Source organism: Mugil cephalus, chromosome 16 (genome assembly GCF_022458985.1).
Source record: "Mugil cephalus isolate CIBA_MC_2020 chromosome 16, CIBA_Mcephalus_1.1, whole genome shotgun sequence".
In the NCBI taxonomy this organism is placed as follows: Eukaryota; Metazoa; Chordata; class Actinopteri; order Mugiliformes; family Mugilidae; genus Mugil; species Mugil cephalus.
The window spans coordinates 4,565,455-4,583,018 of record NC_061785.1 but is presented as its reverse complement, the minus strand read 5'-3'; the positions used below and the strand labels follow the sequence as shown (position 1 = coordinate 4,583,018).

Genomic DNA, 17,564 nt, shown 5'->3' with positions numbered 1-17,564 from the left:
GCAACACTTTACCTCTGAACAGCTTTCTCCTGTTGCGCATACTTGTATTGCACACACTTCTCAAACACCACCATGCAGCCGTCCTGGTCTGTTTGGAGTCCGTTGACAGGCGGGCTCCCCTTCCTTTCCCCTCCACCTCTGACCTCAGGCAGCTGACAAGCCAGCAGCTCTGACTCGATGTCATCCAGCAGCGACTCTTGCGACAGCGAGCGCTGGATCTGCGAAATGAGCTTTCGGCTGCAATCGGTGTCGTAAGGACTCGACGTGGAGTGCGAGGGGACGGAGTTGTTGGCGCTGGTTTGAGGGCTGGAAGCGAGCGAGGAGCCCACGGTGTCCGAGCCCGGGGTGGAGGGGCCGTTTGAGATCCCGGAGGTCGTCGACGAGTCGGGGACGGAGGTTTTGGAAGCGCTTTGCACGGGAGAGGACGATGGAGGAGACGGACTCTCGGCTGAAGCGCTTTCATTGACGGTCGACGGCTCCGACGGACGATTTCCGACCGAGGGTGACGGCTGCTCGTTGCCGTTTGAGGTGGTGGTGGCATCAAAAGTCAATAACGTGTCCGGAGTCCCTTCGAGAACAGAAGGAGAGCTTTCTACTACATCCAGAGCGGCGGCGGCTGTGGTTACTAAAACACCACCAGTCTCATTCGAAAGTGGCGGTTTTACGCTTCCCGCAGAAACTGCACTGGCATCGGCAGTCGGTTCTGACCCGTCCAGAACCTCCTGACCGCTTGCCTCTGTTGCGTCCATCTCAACATCTGTCACAGCCTCGCTCAATCCGTTGTCAAGCTGTGATTTATCTTTCGCCAGACCGCAAACTTCTGACTCATGTTCCCCGTTGTGAGAGATCAGTTCCTCCTCTTCTGTATCAGACGTTCTGTCGTGAAGCTGATTCGCTGGGAGGGATATTCCTGACACGGACTGAACCTCGGATCCTTCCATCGTGTGCGAGTCTTCAGCAGGACCAAGCTGCTCCATTGGTCCCCAGTGGTTCAAATCTGACACAGAGGAGAGAAAGAAAAAAGCTAAATTGAGTGAGTGTAGACTGACAAGGGTTTGGCACTTTCATTCATAGCTCAACAACAGTTCTTCAGCAACCAAATATTCTTGGATGTCACCGTTACAGCTGTTTGGAAGTTAGAGCCAGGAAAACCCCTGACGAATCCTGGCAGTAACACCTATTTCCTCATACACGTTTGCCCGTTACCAAAAGGAAAACTAAAAAGAATGCCCTGGCAAACAACAACCTAAAAGGTGCATTCCTGTCTAAACCTGTGATGACATCCACCCGGCAGCGTGAGACACAGAGCGTCATGCAACCAAGATAAGCATCAAAGATTATTACACAGCCTGAAGGTATTTTTAGAATGTAGGTATCGAACCTTTCAGAAGTCGTACTAAAACACACATGGCAAGATCTGCCAGTTATGTCAATGGAGAAGACAAATAACCCGAGTGTTTGTCTTCAGCTTCTCATGGCCCCCCACCAACTCATGAAGCACATCCTGGGACTGAAGTGGAAATACAATCTTGGGGGGATTAGCTACTTAACTTTATCTCAGAAAGCACGTAAGATAATTAAAGCTAAAGGGGAAAACATTACAATAAAAACCAGTCTTGGCTTGAACCTCTTACAGTTACATGAATTCCCATAGACTGTAAATGGCTTAGTCAGCATTCTCTGCATAGTTAAATACTGTAATAGTGGCTGGGTAAACTTTAATCCAGCTTTCTAGGACATTGTCTTCCTTGATATTTGACCGAGTCCCCTTTCCTCTGCTAAACCATGTTTCCTGACACAAACCACCGACGGAAGAACATGTGGCCTCGCCTCTATATCTTCTTACACTGCTGCAAACCAAAGTTAAATAACGATTATTAACCATTATGCCTGTATGTTACATGCAACACAGCCACATTCAGTGACACAGCCCAGCCTCTTTCTGCCAAGGAGCGAAACCAGCTTTAACCCGTACAATGCCGAATATGATCTTTTGACAGGAGCCATGCCGTGACACTGAAGTAATGTATGCAAACTGCATTTTTAAGATAACACTCTTTAAATATCCCTGAATCGGAATGGAGCTCGGCATGCTGTTTATATGCTGCATTTTTTTATACGATCGGTCAAACGTTAGCGCAACCTGAGCTAACTTTAGCCAAAGCACAGCACCTAACTTAACACACGCCACAAATAAAACACAACAAACCACCAACTGGGTGGTTTAAATGGCTCCAATGTTCAGCTATGGACTGGCATATTGAAACCGATTCTTATTTTAGCAAGCTAAGCTAACGTAGATAAGAGAGGGAGAGACAGAGTGAGGCGTCAGCTCATCCAGTGATAGACTACATGTAGCATAGCTCGTAGCTTCATGGAGACGCCTGCGTTTTCTACCCACCCAGAGAGAATAAACCATGGTGCCGTTCAAAGAGGAGATAATCCCGATGGGAATGAACCTGGTGCTGCCTGGTTCTCTCCAGCTGATCGCCCAACAAGTCACTTTGATATGACACATCAACAAATATGGCTACTGCGGGGGCGGAAGCGACGGGAAGATATCAGCCAATGAGAGCGCAGAGAGAAATGACGTCGTCTGACGTCAACGGGCGACAGGTGCCTACGACCATAGACAACGCCTCGTCTTTTCATCACTGGGTTTTAGTATGAATATGTGACAACCTTTTCAATAAGATGACAAACAAAGTGAATATTTCTGTTTCTTTTAATGTCTAATATTTTCTTCTTCTTCTTCTTCTTCTTCTTCTTCTTCTTCTTCTTCTCCTTCTTCTTCTTCTTCGTCTTCTCCTTCTTCTTCTTCTTCTTATTACTATTTTACCGATTAGAAGCGAATTATTCAAACATTACTGATCTATTAAGAAGAGATGGGATAAAATATAAAAGGCTGTTCTTCCTCCCACTCCTTTTTGGATATGTTGAATATGTAATTTTTAGTTTTTGTTTACTTTATTTTTACTTTTTATTTTCATTTTGTTTGGTTTTTACATGTTCAAAATAAACTAAATTAATGTAAATTATCCCATACTCTATCCAACCGTACAACCTACCCAGTCGTCATGGCCTCCTGCAGTTATCCACTACCTGAATGACAATTCTCCAACCTGCGTATGATTCCTCTGATATTCTCAAACAACATCAGCTACTTCTTGTGTTTGTATCATAATCAGATTCTTCATGTTTGCTTTAGTCAGATGGATGTATCAATTACAGGTGTACGTTTATCTTGCTTCTTCTGGACAGACGGGTCCCTCTATATGACCTGGGTTCTGCTCAGTGTTTGTTCCTGTTAAAAGGGAGTTTTTCGTTGCTATCTTTCACGTTAATGCTTGCTCTGGAGGGTTCGGGCCAGAAGTGTCTTGAGACAGTTTCTATTGACAGTATATAAATAAAACTGAATTGAATTACAACAGTTAACTCCATGTTATCCATGTTAATGGACTATTGCAACAGACTTATCATTCCAGTGTATACACTGCATATTCTTCCATCTCTATTTCTTGTACATTTGTTCATATGCTAATTCTGTACTATTTTCTATTTTATTAGATACTACTTATATTTTAACCTGATTTTATCTTTCTTTTTACTTATGGTTCTTAAGAATGTTTCCTTTATGCACATTTTCTCTTGTCTAACTTGTGTGCAATGACAATCAGAGGTTTTAAATGTCTTAAAGTCTCTCTAAGTCTAAGTCTGTACTAACAGGGTGACCTTAGCTGGGTTGCAACTTCAAAATTGTCTCTTTGCAGACATTAAACAGAACCAGGATCATAATCAGAATACTTTATTAAACCTTACAATATAAAAATACAATATAAGATCCATGGTAAAAAACAAATACTGCAAAAGTATTCACAATATGACAGAGGTAAAATGGCTACAGATAGATTAGAAAAGAGTCTGAAGTGTTAAGAGTGACCAACCAACACTCAGCGGGGGAGTTTGAAGGCCACAGGCAGGAATGAGTTCCCGTGGATTTCTGTGGTGCATTTAGGAAGGATGAGTCTCTAATTGTGGGTTCTCCTTAGACTGGCCAGTGTGTTGTAGAGTGGGTGGGAGGAGTTGTCCAGGATGGTCTTCACTCTAGCCAACATGATCCTTTCTGACACTGTGTTCAAAGAGTCCAGCTCCGCCCACACGACATCACTGCCCTTATGGATCAGTCTCCTTAGAAACTAGAGGCGACTCCGGCCCTTCCTGTAGAGCAGCCTCAGTAATCTTTGACCAGTCCAGTTTATTGTCACGGCCAGACACTTGTAATGCTCAACAACGTCCACATCTGCTCCCTGGATAGTGTCAGGGCTCACAGGAGACTAATTCCATGTCATGTCCACAACCAGGTCCTTTGCCTTTGTCACAATAACTTGTCATTGGTAAAATTACACACTAAATACAAATATTAACTAAATACATTTCTATTTTACATTATCAGCTAATATGACTTCAACAAATATTGCTCAACCATTTGTACATATGTATATATGTATATATATATATATATATATATATATATATATATGTATGTATGTATATATGTATATATGGTTGTACTACAGGCATCTGTCACAGTTTTTTGCACTGTCATCAGTCTCCATCATAGTTAAAAAAAAAACTCACTCTGTGTATATGTCAATAATGATAGTAAAGCCATTCAGTGTACATATAAACAAAATGGGTCTAAGGGTACTTTTTGGCAAATCCTAAAGAAATATAAAAAAATAAAAGTGATCCAACAGGAAATGTTAAATGACACTTTGTCACCATTGTTGCTATTATCATCTTGGTTGGACATATATGTGTATAATTAATAATCATTGATATTTTAAATAAAATTTGGGTGTTTAAAATGTGTGCCAAACAATTGATAAAAAAAAAGAAGTTTATCCTCAAAAATGCAGATGGACAGATAGGACAGGCAAGATAAAACAATTCAAGACTGAATTTCTTTATTATACAAGTTCTTTACAAGGACAAAAAAATAATAATAATCTACAAGGACTTGAACATTTTTCAGAAATAGCTTTCAGATAATAGCCCCATGTTTGATTTTAATTTATGTTACCTTGTTTGTTAGTTCTATCATTGCCGTATTTATTCTCGTATGATTGGTACAAAAGACTATTGTTAATAAAATCCTTCTTGTTTTTGTTGGCAAAAACTATTTATAGGTGCATTACTGCCACTTTCTGAAAAAGAGCGTGGATCGTAATGGCCTGCCCACTACAGAACCTCATAATAATAAAAAGAAATACGCAATAATAATAAAATAAATGGACTTAGATGGAAACAAGTGAACATAAATAAGCAGTTGCGAAATAAATAAATAAATAAAGACCCTTATGGCTATAATCTTGCGAAGTTATATTATAGTTTATTGCCCCATAAAGGGTTAAGAATCGCATTTGCTGTTTTAGTTTTAATATTATATATATATTCACATTATTGTCACAAATAACTGTAGAACTCGTTGGATTTTGAACGTTACTCCCTTTTGCAATTGAGGTCATTGCGCATGCGTACCACTGTCTTTCGCCATTAATCGACACGTGCCGTCAGGTAGGATACTTGGCTAAAATATCGAAAACAAAACAAAGCTAATACGTATTTATTTACTTGTCTGTTGTAGTACATCGTGAATTAAGCGGTTGAATTAAGTTACTGAGAGTTTTACTGAAAATAATTGTCGTGTGCCGTTTTCTCCTGCTAGCAGCAAATTAGCGGCCTAACTTCGCCAATAACTGTGATGTTTAATAACGTTTATCGTTTCATCGAAAGAAAGATACAGTTAAACGAAAAAGATGAACGGTATTTCTGTAAACATGGTTCAACCCAACCTGCCCTTGAGGAAACCTTCATCGAGCCCCATGACGCCTCCTCCCAGACAGACCATCATGCCCGGTGCAACACCTGTGCGCCCCTCCTCAGGCGCCTTTGGAGACGGTAACTCCCTTTTTTAGTAAAGGCTAGTGTCCATTATCTTAACACATAACCTACCATGTAACATCTACTTTCCTTTATTCCAGCTCCGGTGTGTTTACCAGGCAGCAGGGAAACATCTGGAGTACGTACCTCACTTGCACTTCTTTCAGCCACTGGCTGAGTTATTGTTGTGTTGTGTTTCTCAGTGCAGCTTTCCATCTTTCCATTTCTGCCCTCAGCAGTTGTTGGGATCTCCGCTGCAGACCGTGTGCCTCTGCAACTTCTGTGGCAAGAAGGGTAAGAAGGAGCTGTGCACTGTAATCAGACAAAGGCGTGAAAGATTAATTGGCTTGATTTTGTGAACGGGTTTCAAAAAATCTCATTATTATGTAGGTCAGTGGTTTCTCCGCTTTGTTTATATGCAGATCGGGCATAATAATAATATTAAAACCAGAGGAGAAGTGAATAACGTCGGCCATCTTGTGATAATTCAGTGTTCTGATGGGAAACGTTTGGACATGTGGACGTTATTTAGACATGTACCACCCACCCACTCCATATGCAATGGCACTCCTTGACAGTGCAGGATGCAGCTGGACACATGCACACACACAAAAAAAATGAAAAACAGCACAAAGTGTTGACCTGGCCTCCAAATTCACTAAACTGATCAAATATCCATGATCCACAGTTTTGGAGGCACGAGGGAGACTTGCACAATATTAGGAAGGTGGTCATAGTGTTGTGGCTGTTCGGTGTATTTGAGAATTCTGTAGCGTGGAGATTATAATGTGCAAGGCTTTTCGACAAAGAGTTAGTATTATTAATGACCTTATCCGGGCTCTCTGTGGGTCTGTGGGTGCACTGCAGTTTACATTACCCATGCACCAGGAGAGCGTCACACTCATTAATTGTCCCACCACAAACAAAGAAAGGTAGGAACCAATAAAGATAAAGAAACAATTATGAGGAAAAACGTAATCCTGGAAAGTCCCAAATAATATTGCACAACTAATAACACCACAGTAGGTTAAAACATTTTGTTTCCAGACACCACATGACTCGCTCAGAAGGCCCATGTCCATTCTCTGATGAGAGACAACTGTTTTGAAGTGGTGTATCTTAGGATATATTGTAGAATGCAATGCTTTCGGCACCGTGTTTAGTTTTTTGCTTTTTAATCATTTCAGTTAATTTTTGTGATCGTCCCCGACAGGGACTTTACGATGCAAGCGCTGCAAGAAGATGCTGTACTGCTCTGTGGCGTGTCAGACCGAAGACTGGAAGGCGCACAGACACGTGTGCAAGTTATTTTATCCAGAGTCAGTGCCACTGTCCGTTCTCCGTTTACTATTGTTTAGTGATCAGACTTTGATGCCCGGTAAATAACGTGCAGTCTCCTTCATTCTGAAGAGATAAAGCGAAGGAAAGTCCACCGGCTTCGCCAGTTGCAGGAGACAGAGCCATCGTCTTAGAGGTGGTAAGTTAATTTAACGCTTTTCCAATGTACTTAAACATTTCAAACTATATTTTTTCATAATTTGACTATGCTTAGGAATACTGATGTACATTTTTTATTATTATTTATTGAAGGATGACCATTCATCCACAAACCAGAGGGTGTTCTTGAAGGACTTGCGCAGCCCTAAAGTTATTCATGGATCAGACATCCAGGTACGACAAACCAATTTCGACTCGGCTGGAAAAACAGATCTGGTTGTCATTCTTATTTAGCACCAAATGTGTTTTGTTTTTTTATCAGGCGTCTGTTGTAGAGTTCTACAGCCCTGCCAGGTTTTACGTCATTGCTCAGAGCCCGGAGTTGCTGGAAGCTCTGCAGAGCATCACCACAGAGCTTCAGAAAACTTACAGCCGCCCCTCAGTGACGACTTATGTGCCTTGTGTTGGGGAGGTTTGCATGGTTCAGTTTTCCTGTGATCTGGTGAGTAGATGCCCTGAAAAAGACTTTGACAAGGTTCTAGTTTTCACATTGGCTCAGTTCTTGACTCGTCTAACTTAATAATATGTAGAAATGGTACCGAGGCCTCGTTCAGACTTTGTCTGCCGACCAGAAGACGGCTCATATTCTTTACATCGACTTTGGAAATGAAGAGAACGTCCCGGTGGAAAGGATCAAACCCCTGTCTGCTGACATCCAGCCGTTTAGCCCATGTGTGAGTTTAACGTTGACACCAGTAGTGTATTAATCCTTCCACAGACAAACTTTTCACAGCATAATTCTCACCCTGGCCGCCGCCGCCTGTTTGCCTTTGAGTTGGCTTTATGAAATCAGCACTTGCCATTTTTTTACTTCCAGGCGATGGAGTGCCGGATCGCCGGGGTGGTGCCAGTTGTTGACAGCTGGTCAGGCGAGTGCTGTATCGCTTTGAGGCAGCTGCTGGCTGGAAAGATTGTGACTGTTAAGCTGTTGGAAACAGTAGAGGACGGTCGCGTCCACCTCGTGGATATTCTGCTTTCCATGGGTCGGTGACGTATAACTGAGTGGAAGAGAAAACTCATAAGAAAACACAAAAGATTTCCTGAAGTTAAAACCCTTTTCTCTCTTTTAGGAAAACACTTGAGCACATTCCTCATTGAGCAACACTATGCAATGAAGGAAACTGTCAACTTAATACCAACTAGGCAAGATATAAGTAAGCAAGCTTCATGTGTTCATATGTATTTTAAAATCTCTGCCACCGAATCAAAAATCTGTGATATTTGCAGTGATCTGTACGAAGTATTCCTGAGAATATGATTTTTAGCCTTAGAGCAATTAGTCCTTATGTGTTTCCCCTTTAACCTCAACACTCTTGGTAAAATAACTTCTTCTTACTATTTATTATTATGTATTTGATTGTTCTTCTAATTCTCAGAAGCCCTGGTGAGCGCCTCCTTAGAAAACTTCCGGAGTCTCTCCGACGGGAAAGATAAGAACATCTGGGCTCAGCCACCGGAGCCAATGACACAGGCGGTGGGCGACCGCGTCCTCGTCGTCGTCACCCACTTGCAGTCGCCCGACGAACTTGTGGTGCAGAAGGTGAAGAACGCCGGTGAGTGACGTCACTTCTGGTCACTGCGTCTCCAACCTGTCAACCTCTGTTTGTATCATTTACCTCGGCTGAGATTTATTTATTTATTTATTTATTTTTTTTGTTCACAGGAGTGATTCAAGATCTGCAGCTGAAGCTGAGGGAGCACTGCGCTCAGGTTGAAGCCCCACAGAACTTCAGACCAGCTCCTGGCACAGTTTGTTGCGCCCAGTTTTCAGGTGAGTATCAGGGACGTCATGATTCGGTGTTTTAATTCATTTTTGTAATGCATTTTCTTTACTTCTCCGTGTTTCTTCCAGAGGACAGACAGTGGTACAGGGCGAAAATACTGGCCTACTCGTCAGGGGAACGCGTTTGCGTCGGCTACCTTGATTTTGGCAACTCTGAGGAGGTGGATTTAGGTCACCTGCGACCTATCAGCGCTTCACTACTGGCCCTCCCAATGCAGGCTATGCCGTGTGTTCTAGCAGGTCGTATCCACTGTTTTTTTTTTTTTTAAATCATTTGTAGGTCTCAAAGAATTCCCCTTTATCTCTGAGCTACTTTTCCAGGTGTGCAGCCCGTCGGAGAGAGCTGGTCGAAGGACTGCCTTTTGGCCCTGCAGCGGAGGGTGTCCAACCGAATACTGCAAATAGAGATCCAGGGAGCTCATGGGGGCAAGGCTTCGGTGGCCATGATTGATGAGGCCAGCGATCCTCAGGCCAACATAGCGGAGCTGCTTATCTCTGCTGGTTACGCTGCACCTGCTCCTGTTACCTGCGGTGACCATCAGGGTGACGAGACACCTGCTACTTCAGAGTCACAGGGTGAGGAACGACTGCAATTAATCTCACATCCTCAACTTCATCCCGTTAAGATGCAATTTACTGTTTTTTTGGTATTTTGAAATACAACAAAATAATAATTTGAGGTAGAGATTGATCCTTTGCAGGCTGCAGCATCATCTTTTTTTTATGTTTCATGACAAAAATGTACACGTCGAAAGGTGTTTATGCACCTTTCTCCCACTTCGCTTTTACCAAAGATTTGAATAATGATTTGTCATATAAGTTGATGCATTTTGCTGTCTTTGCATGTGTCTGCAGTGTCTCTCCAGTCGCGTCAGCCTCTGGTTTGGTCTAGTGTGGAGCTTCCCCTTGGCAACCAGACAGTGGCGCTACTAGCCAGTGTGGTGGAGAACCCCGGAGAGTTTTACTGCTGCACCAATAACCCTGGAGGTACAGAATAATACAGTAGAAGATCATCGTTGTTGTTTATATATTTTGATCTTTTTTTTCTTTCTATTTGTGTTTCAGATGAGCAGCGGCTGACTGACCTGGGGGCTCAGCTCAAGGAGCACTGCCAGGCTGATGCCTCAGCCTTCGTGCCCAAGGTGGGGGAGCCCTGCTGTGCCATGTTTCCAGGTGAGAGCACGTATAGTAGCACTGGCTCTGATAAATATTGCGCAATACTGTATCTCAGACTGTTTAAGCAAAATGTGCATGAAACTTGTGTCTGGTAACAGGATGTCCCCTCTCCTCTATTAGCTGAATAAGCTTTTATTTAACCCTTCAAATTGTTTCCAACAGCCCTTTATTATCTCTACTTGCACACCAGTATCCGGGCTTATCCCAGTTTTGTGATAATTGTGTTTACATAAGGACACAGGAATCTGGTTACTCATATCCTTGAGTTCATGATAAATGTGACTCTCCCTGATTAGTGTTGTTGCTGTTTGCGCAACACGAACACAAAAAAATTTAAAAAACACTGCGGATATACACACACCTATGTAAGCCAAGCAACCTTCCTACCTAACGGAGACTCACAAAAACTGTCATTGTCAACACCAGAATCTTCTGTAGTGGCTAAATGCTGCAGGGCCCTGTAGCCTGATTACTACAGACTTAAAAATATCCATCAGTTTAGATCAGACTTGGGCATTTTACATGTCAGTCATAAACACAAACGAACAAGTATATATGCTGTGCATGCAATGCAATTGTGTTGCTTTTATTTTGAAAAGCCGTGACGTATTATTTACATATGGAGACTGTTAGAATCTGCGTTCATTAATCCTTCAAAAAGGATGATTGAGGCAGCTTCTTGCCATCTATTAAACATTTATTTAGATTTATTGAGATACAGAAAATAATTCATGTAGCTGAAGCTTTTATAATAGGACAAAGCTTCCACCATTCCACTGCGTTATGTCCAAAACTGCAGATTGATTGTGTTTTATTTTCCTATTCGACCTGCACCAAAATTCATAAATTTAAATAAATATTTAATATATATACACAGTTCAGATTTTTCATGTTTCCCCCTGTATAAATTTATGCCCAGCCCTGGTTTAGATCAGCTAGAAGTTAAAAAAAAGTCTATTCTGCTTTACTAAAAAAAAATTGCTGCCATTGTTTGCATGTTGTTTGCATGACATGGCTGAAGTTGCACCTGTACAGATATACACTACACTGCCAGGATAAGATGTAGACATGACCTGGTTCCTGACTGACTCTTTATCCATCTTCCTGAAATCAGACTGGAGCACTAACATGTTATACTCCTAAAGAAAACCCTTATGTAAATACACCAGCTGATTGAGCTCTGATCTGTTTCTGCATTATTGTTTCCTGTTTGCTTTGAGGTGTATTTGATGTGCCGTGTGTTTGCTGCCAGGTGACGGGACATGGTATCGAGCTGTGGTGAAGGGAGTCCATGAAGACGGAGTAGCTGTGAACTTTGTGGACTACGGTTACAACGTGAAGGTGCAGCAGAGCCAGCTTCGCTCCATCACACCCCGACTCCTGGCGCTGCCCTTCCAGGCAATCCGCTGCTGGCTCAAAGGTAGCACTAGTGCTGGTTTCTTCCTTCGCTTTGCACAGATTTTTGCACATTTTTTCTGAAAATGTGTTTGTATTCAGGTGTGGAGCCCGCGGGGTCCGAGTGGAGCAGCGAAGCCCTGCTGTGGTTCCAGACCCTGGTGGCCGGCGAGACGCTCTACGCACGCGTGTTTTCCGTCACCGAGCGCGGCTACGGCGTGGAGCTGGAGAGCAGAGGGCAGAATGTGGCAGCTGCTCTGATTTCTGAGCATCTAGCCAAAGTTCCTGGAGAGTTTGCCAAAGAGGCGCATGCAAAGACCTCCGGAGCCAAACAACAAGAGGCTGCGAAAGAAAACCGGCACAGCCAATTAAACGTTGGAGCCTCCGATTACACCGAAGCCGGTTCCAAAGAGATGCCGGTTGACGGGCAGACTGTAGTGCCAGCAGAAGGTCAGCTATAGAAAGTCAGAATCCTTAAAAATGAAATTGTTGATTTTTGGAAGGCAGTGAAATGTTTTAATCTGGTTTCAGCTCTGTGTTTCCCAGTGGACTGGACGACGGGCGAGCTGCCTCTCAACGAGGTGTTTCAGCCTTATGTTGCAGCCGTCATCAGTCCTTCCCTCTTCTACCTGCTTGACCCAACGCGAGGTAAGAACACGTCTTCCTTTCTTCTTACAGAACAGAAAAACAAGAATATCACCATGTACATGTACATAAAAGGAATAATTTCAGCACTGAATGCCACATTCACGAGGAAGGTGAGCTCATTAACACAGACGAGTCAGTTTGTCGTATTAGTTTGAAAGTAGAGGCAACAAAAAAAAAAAGGGAATTCAACCAACTTGCACCTGAAACAGAACCATCCGGTCCAGTTTTCCCAGCTGGAAATAAATAAACTGCAGCTACAGATGAAGAGGAGCCTTCGTCCTGACAACCAATACTCGACAATATAAATATAAACAGCTAAAAACAGAAAAAAAAACAGTAAAGCAGCCCTTTACTGACAGTCCATTTTATTTTTATTGTTTATTTTTTTCATTTTAATTATTTATAATGCTTAAAAGTTCTTGACACTGCCACTACAATGTTAAATGCTATTGAGAAATAACAGTTTATTGCTTTTGAAACGGTGTTCTTGCATTATTATTATTATGACGATAATATTGTTTATCAGCAATATAAAATGTATCGTGACAGGCGTCGTTGCAATTATTTTCTGCTGTAATTGTCGATTGTGTTTGCATTTCTTTAAGTGGATCAGAAAAGGCTCCAGGAGGTGAAGACAGAGCTGGCTTCCTACTGCACGAACAACCAGGCCACGTTATCCTCAGCTGGAGGCAGCAGACCTGCTCCTGGAGCTGCTTGTTGTGCTCAGTTCTATGGTAAGAGGGAAAAAATATTATTATTAGTAGGCAAGTCCTAGATCACCTCAATTTATGAGACACAGCAGCTTTTTTCACCCACTGATCAATTTTTGAGATTTTTTGCTATTTTGCTTCATTAACATGTCTTCTATCAAACTAATTTTAAAAAAAAATGGTCAAAATGTACATTTAGGTGTTTATTTCACTACGATTTATCAATGTTGTGTCTCTAATTAACTCCTAAACTGGCTAAAAGTCGTCTTTCTACTGTGAGTCTCATCTCTACCACGGCGTATGAGCTACTGTTGTGAAGCTCTTTTTCTCCTGCAGAAGTCTGTCAGGTCCAAATATGGTCATATCCTTTCTAGTGGCAACCAGTCGTGAAAGCAGAAAGAACAATCTGAAGCTAAACTCAAACTCTCATTGGTTGGTGTTGATTTCTGACGTGATTCGTTCAAAAGCGTCACGTGACCAGATATTCTACCCGTCTGTGTTTATCTGCAAGTGACGTCTCCTCTAAGAAGGAGGTTACAGCTCAAATTAGCAAGAAATGTCGAAGAAAAGACAGATGAAGGAGAGAAGACGGGAAGTCAGACTCATCTGAGTTCATTCGGCCGTAAACTGTCTTTGGTAAAAGGAGACGAAGGTGGAGACGATCAGCAACGGATTCATGTTTCACACTTACATTAACTTATTGTAAATTTAATCTGATATTTTGATATTATACATGTCGATATGAGTATATGAGGTGTTTTGAAGGATTTGAGTAGATTTGATCTTAGTTCATAGTGGTTTCCAATAAAAATAGACTTGATTTTAAAACTTTAAAGGCCGTTTTCTCAAATTCAGTTTTTCTGCTCCTCTGAGTCAGAAATCTCCTCTTCAGTAGCTCTTACACAAACCAAACTTTACACATTTATTCCTAACTACATTCTGCACGTATTTACAGAGGTGATTCATCATATGTCATTCAGAGCCTGATTTATAGAACATTTTACTCCTAAAAAATATGTCAAAAATAGATTTTTTTGGACTGCAGACAGTATTTTGTGATTAATGGAGAGATATAGAGAGATATCCGAAATTCCTTGTTTAAATACCTGGAAATCTAATATGTTAACAAAACGAAACAAGAATTTTGAACCTCACTTTATCAGTTATTCTGATTTCTGGTCTGGAATGGTGTGCAAATTAGCGCATATTTAACTGGTAATATAAAAAAAATATTGTGTTTATGTAATTAATCACCTGGAAAAGTTAAAAAAATGTTTCCCTATTCACCTGTAGTGTCTTGCCTTCATCACATCATGAAATGAAATACATACATAGTGTTCTAACATGGTTTGAGGAAGTTTCATGCAGAGTTTAATAGGTGGGAAAACCCCGCTGCTCCATGACACTGTTGATGATCACAAGGACGAGACCCTGATCTATCACCGACTTCTTCCAAACAACAACAACAACAACTGTCAATACCCACCTCTTTTCCTCCTCCCGTCCAGTTTAATGTTTGCTCTCTGACTTTTCTTTCCTCCAGACCCCACCTGCAGCTCTTACCCTGCAGACCCGAGCTGCTAATTCCACGTCTGCTCGTAGATATAATTACACGCCGTGTGCACACGTAGCCGAGCGCGGCAGCTTCTTTAAACACAGCATACGAGTAGGAGACTACAGCCTGGCACACATTCCTCGGCCCAGATAACAACAGGGTCTGTTTTAATGGACTTCTCTAAGCAGCTGTATAGGTTAGAATTGACTTTATCACATAAGTGTTTTTTGGTTTGAAGGTGTTTTTCTGGTATTAGCGATGCTCTATAAGGTCGTGTGAAATAGTTTCTCACGTTAAGCTGAAAATGGCCTCAGAAGCCTGGATGTCAGAAGGCTGGTAATTCTTTTAACAGAGATCCACTGAGATGCAACCTTTGCACAAATGAAATGAGCTTCTACAGCAGCGCTGATGCTATGAGGGAGCACGTCTGCAGCAGAGAACATCTGCTGGTTTCTGACCTCGGAACAACGAGACAGCAGTGTCAGTATTTATTTATTTTTTTACCATTACAGGGAGTTTTGTTTGCTGGTTGGTATCTGGCCAGAGAGCTGTCGTCAGCGTCCCTGTGTGAACCCAACAGAGTCTCCCTGGAGAACGTGCTAATGGCTAATATATATATATATATACTAAACAACATCTTTCCTAAATACACGTAACGAGGTGGGACGTCCCAATCAAGTTTCAGGTTCATCCTCCTCTGGAGATTCACAAAGTCTCTTCTTATCTGTCGTATTCTCCTGGATCATATGTGCACCACAGGACTGCATCAACTAGAATAAATATTTCTGTGAAAACTATTCGAGCTAGAAGACGGTGGCTCGTATATTCTGTCTGTCGTTCCATTTTGTGTTTTGTTGTCGCACGTCATTCTGTTCACATGGACCTTGAGTTTCCTCCCGGGGACAAATGAACTCTTCTCAATCTGAATCGTACGTCGGCTTCTGTACGAGAGAAATGCTCTTGTGTAACATTGCACTGACTTTTTCTTAAGGAAACAGTGTTTGTTATTTCAGTGCCTTTGTCTGAGTGAACTTGACGTATCACGTTGTTTTTATTTATTTTTTGGTGTTGAATCAAGTCGGTAGTATTGAATGATCTCCTACTGCCACTTTACCTGATATTTACATTGCATCATTTATAAATTGTTGTAAGACTTAGATCTTAGGCAGCTTTGATGCTAGATAACAAAGATTAATACTATGTTTAAGGATGTTACAGTGGTTTAGGTTTATACTCATCAGAACATCCCTAGGAACGAGTCTTCATTCATATATTTCATGTTAAAATGTCATTGTTCATTAGTTGTTTATCATCATTAGGCCTTGTTATGAGAAAATGTGTCAATCAAACGTTAAATGATTAATAGACCAACTCCCAAATAATGAATATTTAAAGTGAATAATGGTAAAAACGGTAATTTTTGCAGCTGTAGTTGAATATAACACCTTTGTGGGACATTTATTTCCACAGCAGACGATGACTGGTACCGTGCAGTCGTCCTGGGGGTCGATGAGAATGAAGTGAGCGTCATCTACGCGGATTACGGAAACCGTGAGAAGGTGCCGTTCTCCAGAGTCCTGCCCATTCCCGCCCACCTGCTGCAGGTTCCCCTTCAGATCACTCGGTGTGCCCTCATTGGTGAGACAAAGCAGATTTATTTATTTATTATTTCTAGTTTGCGTTCTTCATCAGCTCCTTTATAACCAGGGTCTCTCCTTCATCCCTAGGCAGGGAGCACTTCCCGGCGGAGTGGCCGGCAGAAGTGCAGGAGCTTTTTCAGACCCTGATGTCGAGCGGCGTCCTCGCCACCGTTCACTCTTTCGATGGCTCCTATAACGTGCTTTCTGTCTCTCTGCCCATCGAGAGTGGGGGTGGACACCTCACTTCTATGATATTAGATGCATTACAGGCCGAGAGTAACCCTCCTCCTCCTCCCACCACCACCACCACCCCCCAGAAGACTGACACAACAGGAAGCAGCACATCTATCGGCACAACACCAGCTCCTGAGAATAAAACTGGGCCGCTTGTTACAGCCGGGTCCATCAGGGCCTCAGAGAAAATCACCTGTCAATCATCAGCCACCGGTCGGTCAAGTCAGATGTTTTGTTTTATTGTGGTTTAGTTAGATTTTACATTACATATAATGTAAAATCTTTGTTTTCAGAAAACCCAGTGAAGAGGATCGTTGAAGAAATGGAGCCACGGTGCCACAATACTTCAGACGCCGCTGGTATGTGTGTTTTGAGCCCCGCCCTGCATAAACTGACATGATTGAAACTTTCAGTTGTTCTAGGATTAGTTTGTGAACTTCTTAAGGTGGCTTAGCGTTCACTTCGCTCTCCGTCTCCTCTGAATCCCAGCTCCTCAGGGCTCGGGACGCTGCTGCTGTCTGAGCGAAATGAAGACCAAGGTCAGAGATGGTTTTACAGATAAAAAAAAACTCTAAATATATTTTCAATATTCATTTTTTTCTCTTTCCTTCTGCAGATTGATCATCTTGAACAGCTGATGCAGCTGCAGCTTTCTGTCATCAAGCAGCTCGTCGGACAGACAGAATAAAATCTGACCTACTTACCGTCTCGTTCACCGTTCAACTGTTTAATTATTTTTGTTTGCCACCCAGCTTTTAATTTATCCATCTTTACCCCAAAAAAACTCTTATTTTATGTTTTTAATGTGATGTTAAATTCCCTGGCAGGTTCATGTTTGATCTGATTTAAGTTCATAAAAGTTCCATAAAAAGTTTCCTGCAGAAACAGTCTGGTCGGTTCATTTCTACACCAACTATCAATGGGATCTTTTGCCTTGTGCGGTGCCGGATCGCTGTGTCTCTCTTATTTTAGAGTTTGAGTCT

At 42.1% G+C, this 17,564-nt stretch overlaps 2 protein-coding genes across 5 annotated transcripts in view; one reads left to right on the top strand and one right to left on the bottom strand.

The window, feature by feature from the left end:
- Positions 1–3,449, bottom strand: part of ccdc186 (coiled-coil domain-containing protein 186) — a 36,276-nt gene extending 32,827 nt beyond the window's left edge. The window contains exons 1-2 of one of the 3 annotated variants that reach the window (XM_047609799.1): positions 2,402–3,449; positions 13–997 (exon numbers count right to left, since the gene is read on the bottom strand). In XM_047609799.1, coding sequence (XP_047465755.1) covers positions 13–977 — 965 coding nt within the window. In that variant the 5' untranslated portion in view covers positions 978–997; positions 2,402–3,449. The remainder of the gene's footprint in view (positions 1–12; positions 998–2,401) is intronic. The other 2 variants (XM_047609797.1, XM_047609798.1) reach the window with 2 other exon arrangements.
- Positions 3,450–5,593: 2,144 nt separating this feature from the next.
- Positions 5,594–17,468, top strand: tdrd1 (tudor domain containing 1). Of its 2 annotated transcripts, none has more exons than XM_047608936.1 (25): positions 5,594–5,961; positions 6,045–6,082; positions 6,180–6,237; positions 7,157–7,262; positions 7,354–7,420; positions 7,534–7,614; positions 7,703–7,882; positions 7,971–8,114; positions 8,258–8,423; positions 8,511–8,594; positions 8,817–8,993; positions 9,104–9,211; positions 9,293–9,463; positions 9,545–9,799; positions 10,079–10,210; positions 10,289–10,396; positions 11,652–11,819; positions 11,897–12,244; positions 12,326–12,442; positions 13,048–13,176; positions 16,181–16,345; positions 16,435–16,794; positions 16,875–16,940; positions 17,071–17,120; positions 17,198–17,468. In XM_047608936.1, the coding sequence occupies exons 1-25, from the start codon at positions 5,820–5,822 to the stop codon at positions 17,267–17,269; spliced, it is 3,492 nt and encodes a 1,163-aa protein (XP_047464892.1). In that variant the 5' UTR covers positions 5,594–5,819; the 3' UTR covers positions 17,270–17,468. The 2 variants fall into 2 exon arrangements, with proteins under 2 accessions (XP_047464892.1, XP_047464891.1); XM_047608935.1 differs by having other exon boundaries at positions 5,596–5,961; positions 16,178–16,345.
- Positions 17,469–17,564: the final 96 nt, after the last annotated feature.

Excerpts from the sequence above, each read along its gene's own strand:
- tdrd1 (XM_047608935.1), top strand. The coding sequence starts at position 5,820 with ATGAACGGTATTTCTGTAAACATGGTTCAACCCAACCTGCCCTTGAGG. Across the intron at positions 5,962-6,044 it reads CTCAGGCGCCTTTGGAGACG|CTCCGGTGTGTTTACCAGGC; the intron begins GTAACTCCCTTT and ends CCTTTATTCCAG. Across the intron at positions 16,941-17,070 it reads CAATACTTCAGACGCCGCTG|CTCCTCAGGGCTCGGGACGC; the intron begins GTATGTGTGTTT and ends TCTGAATCCCAG.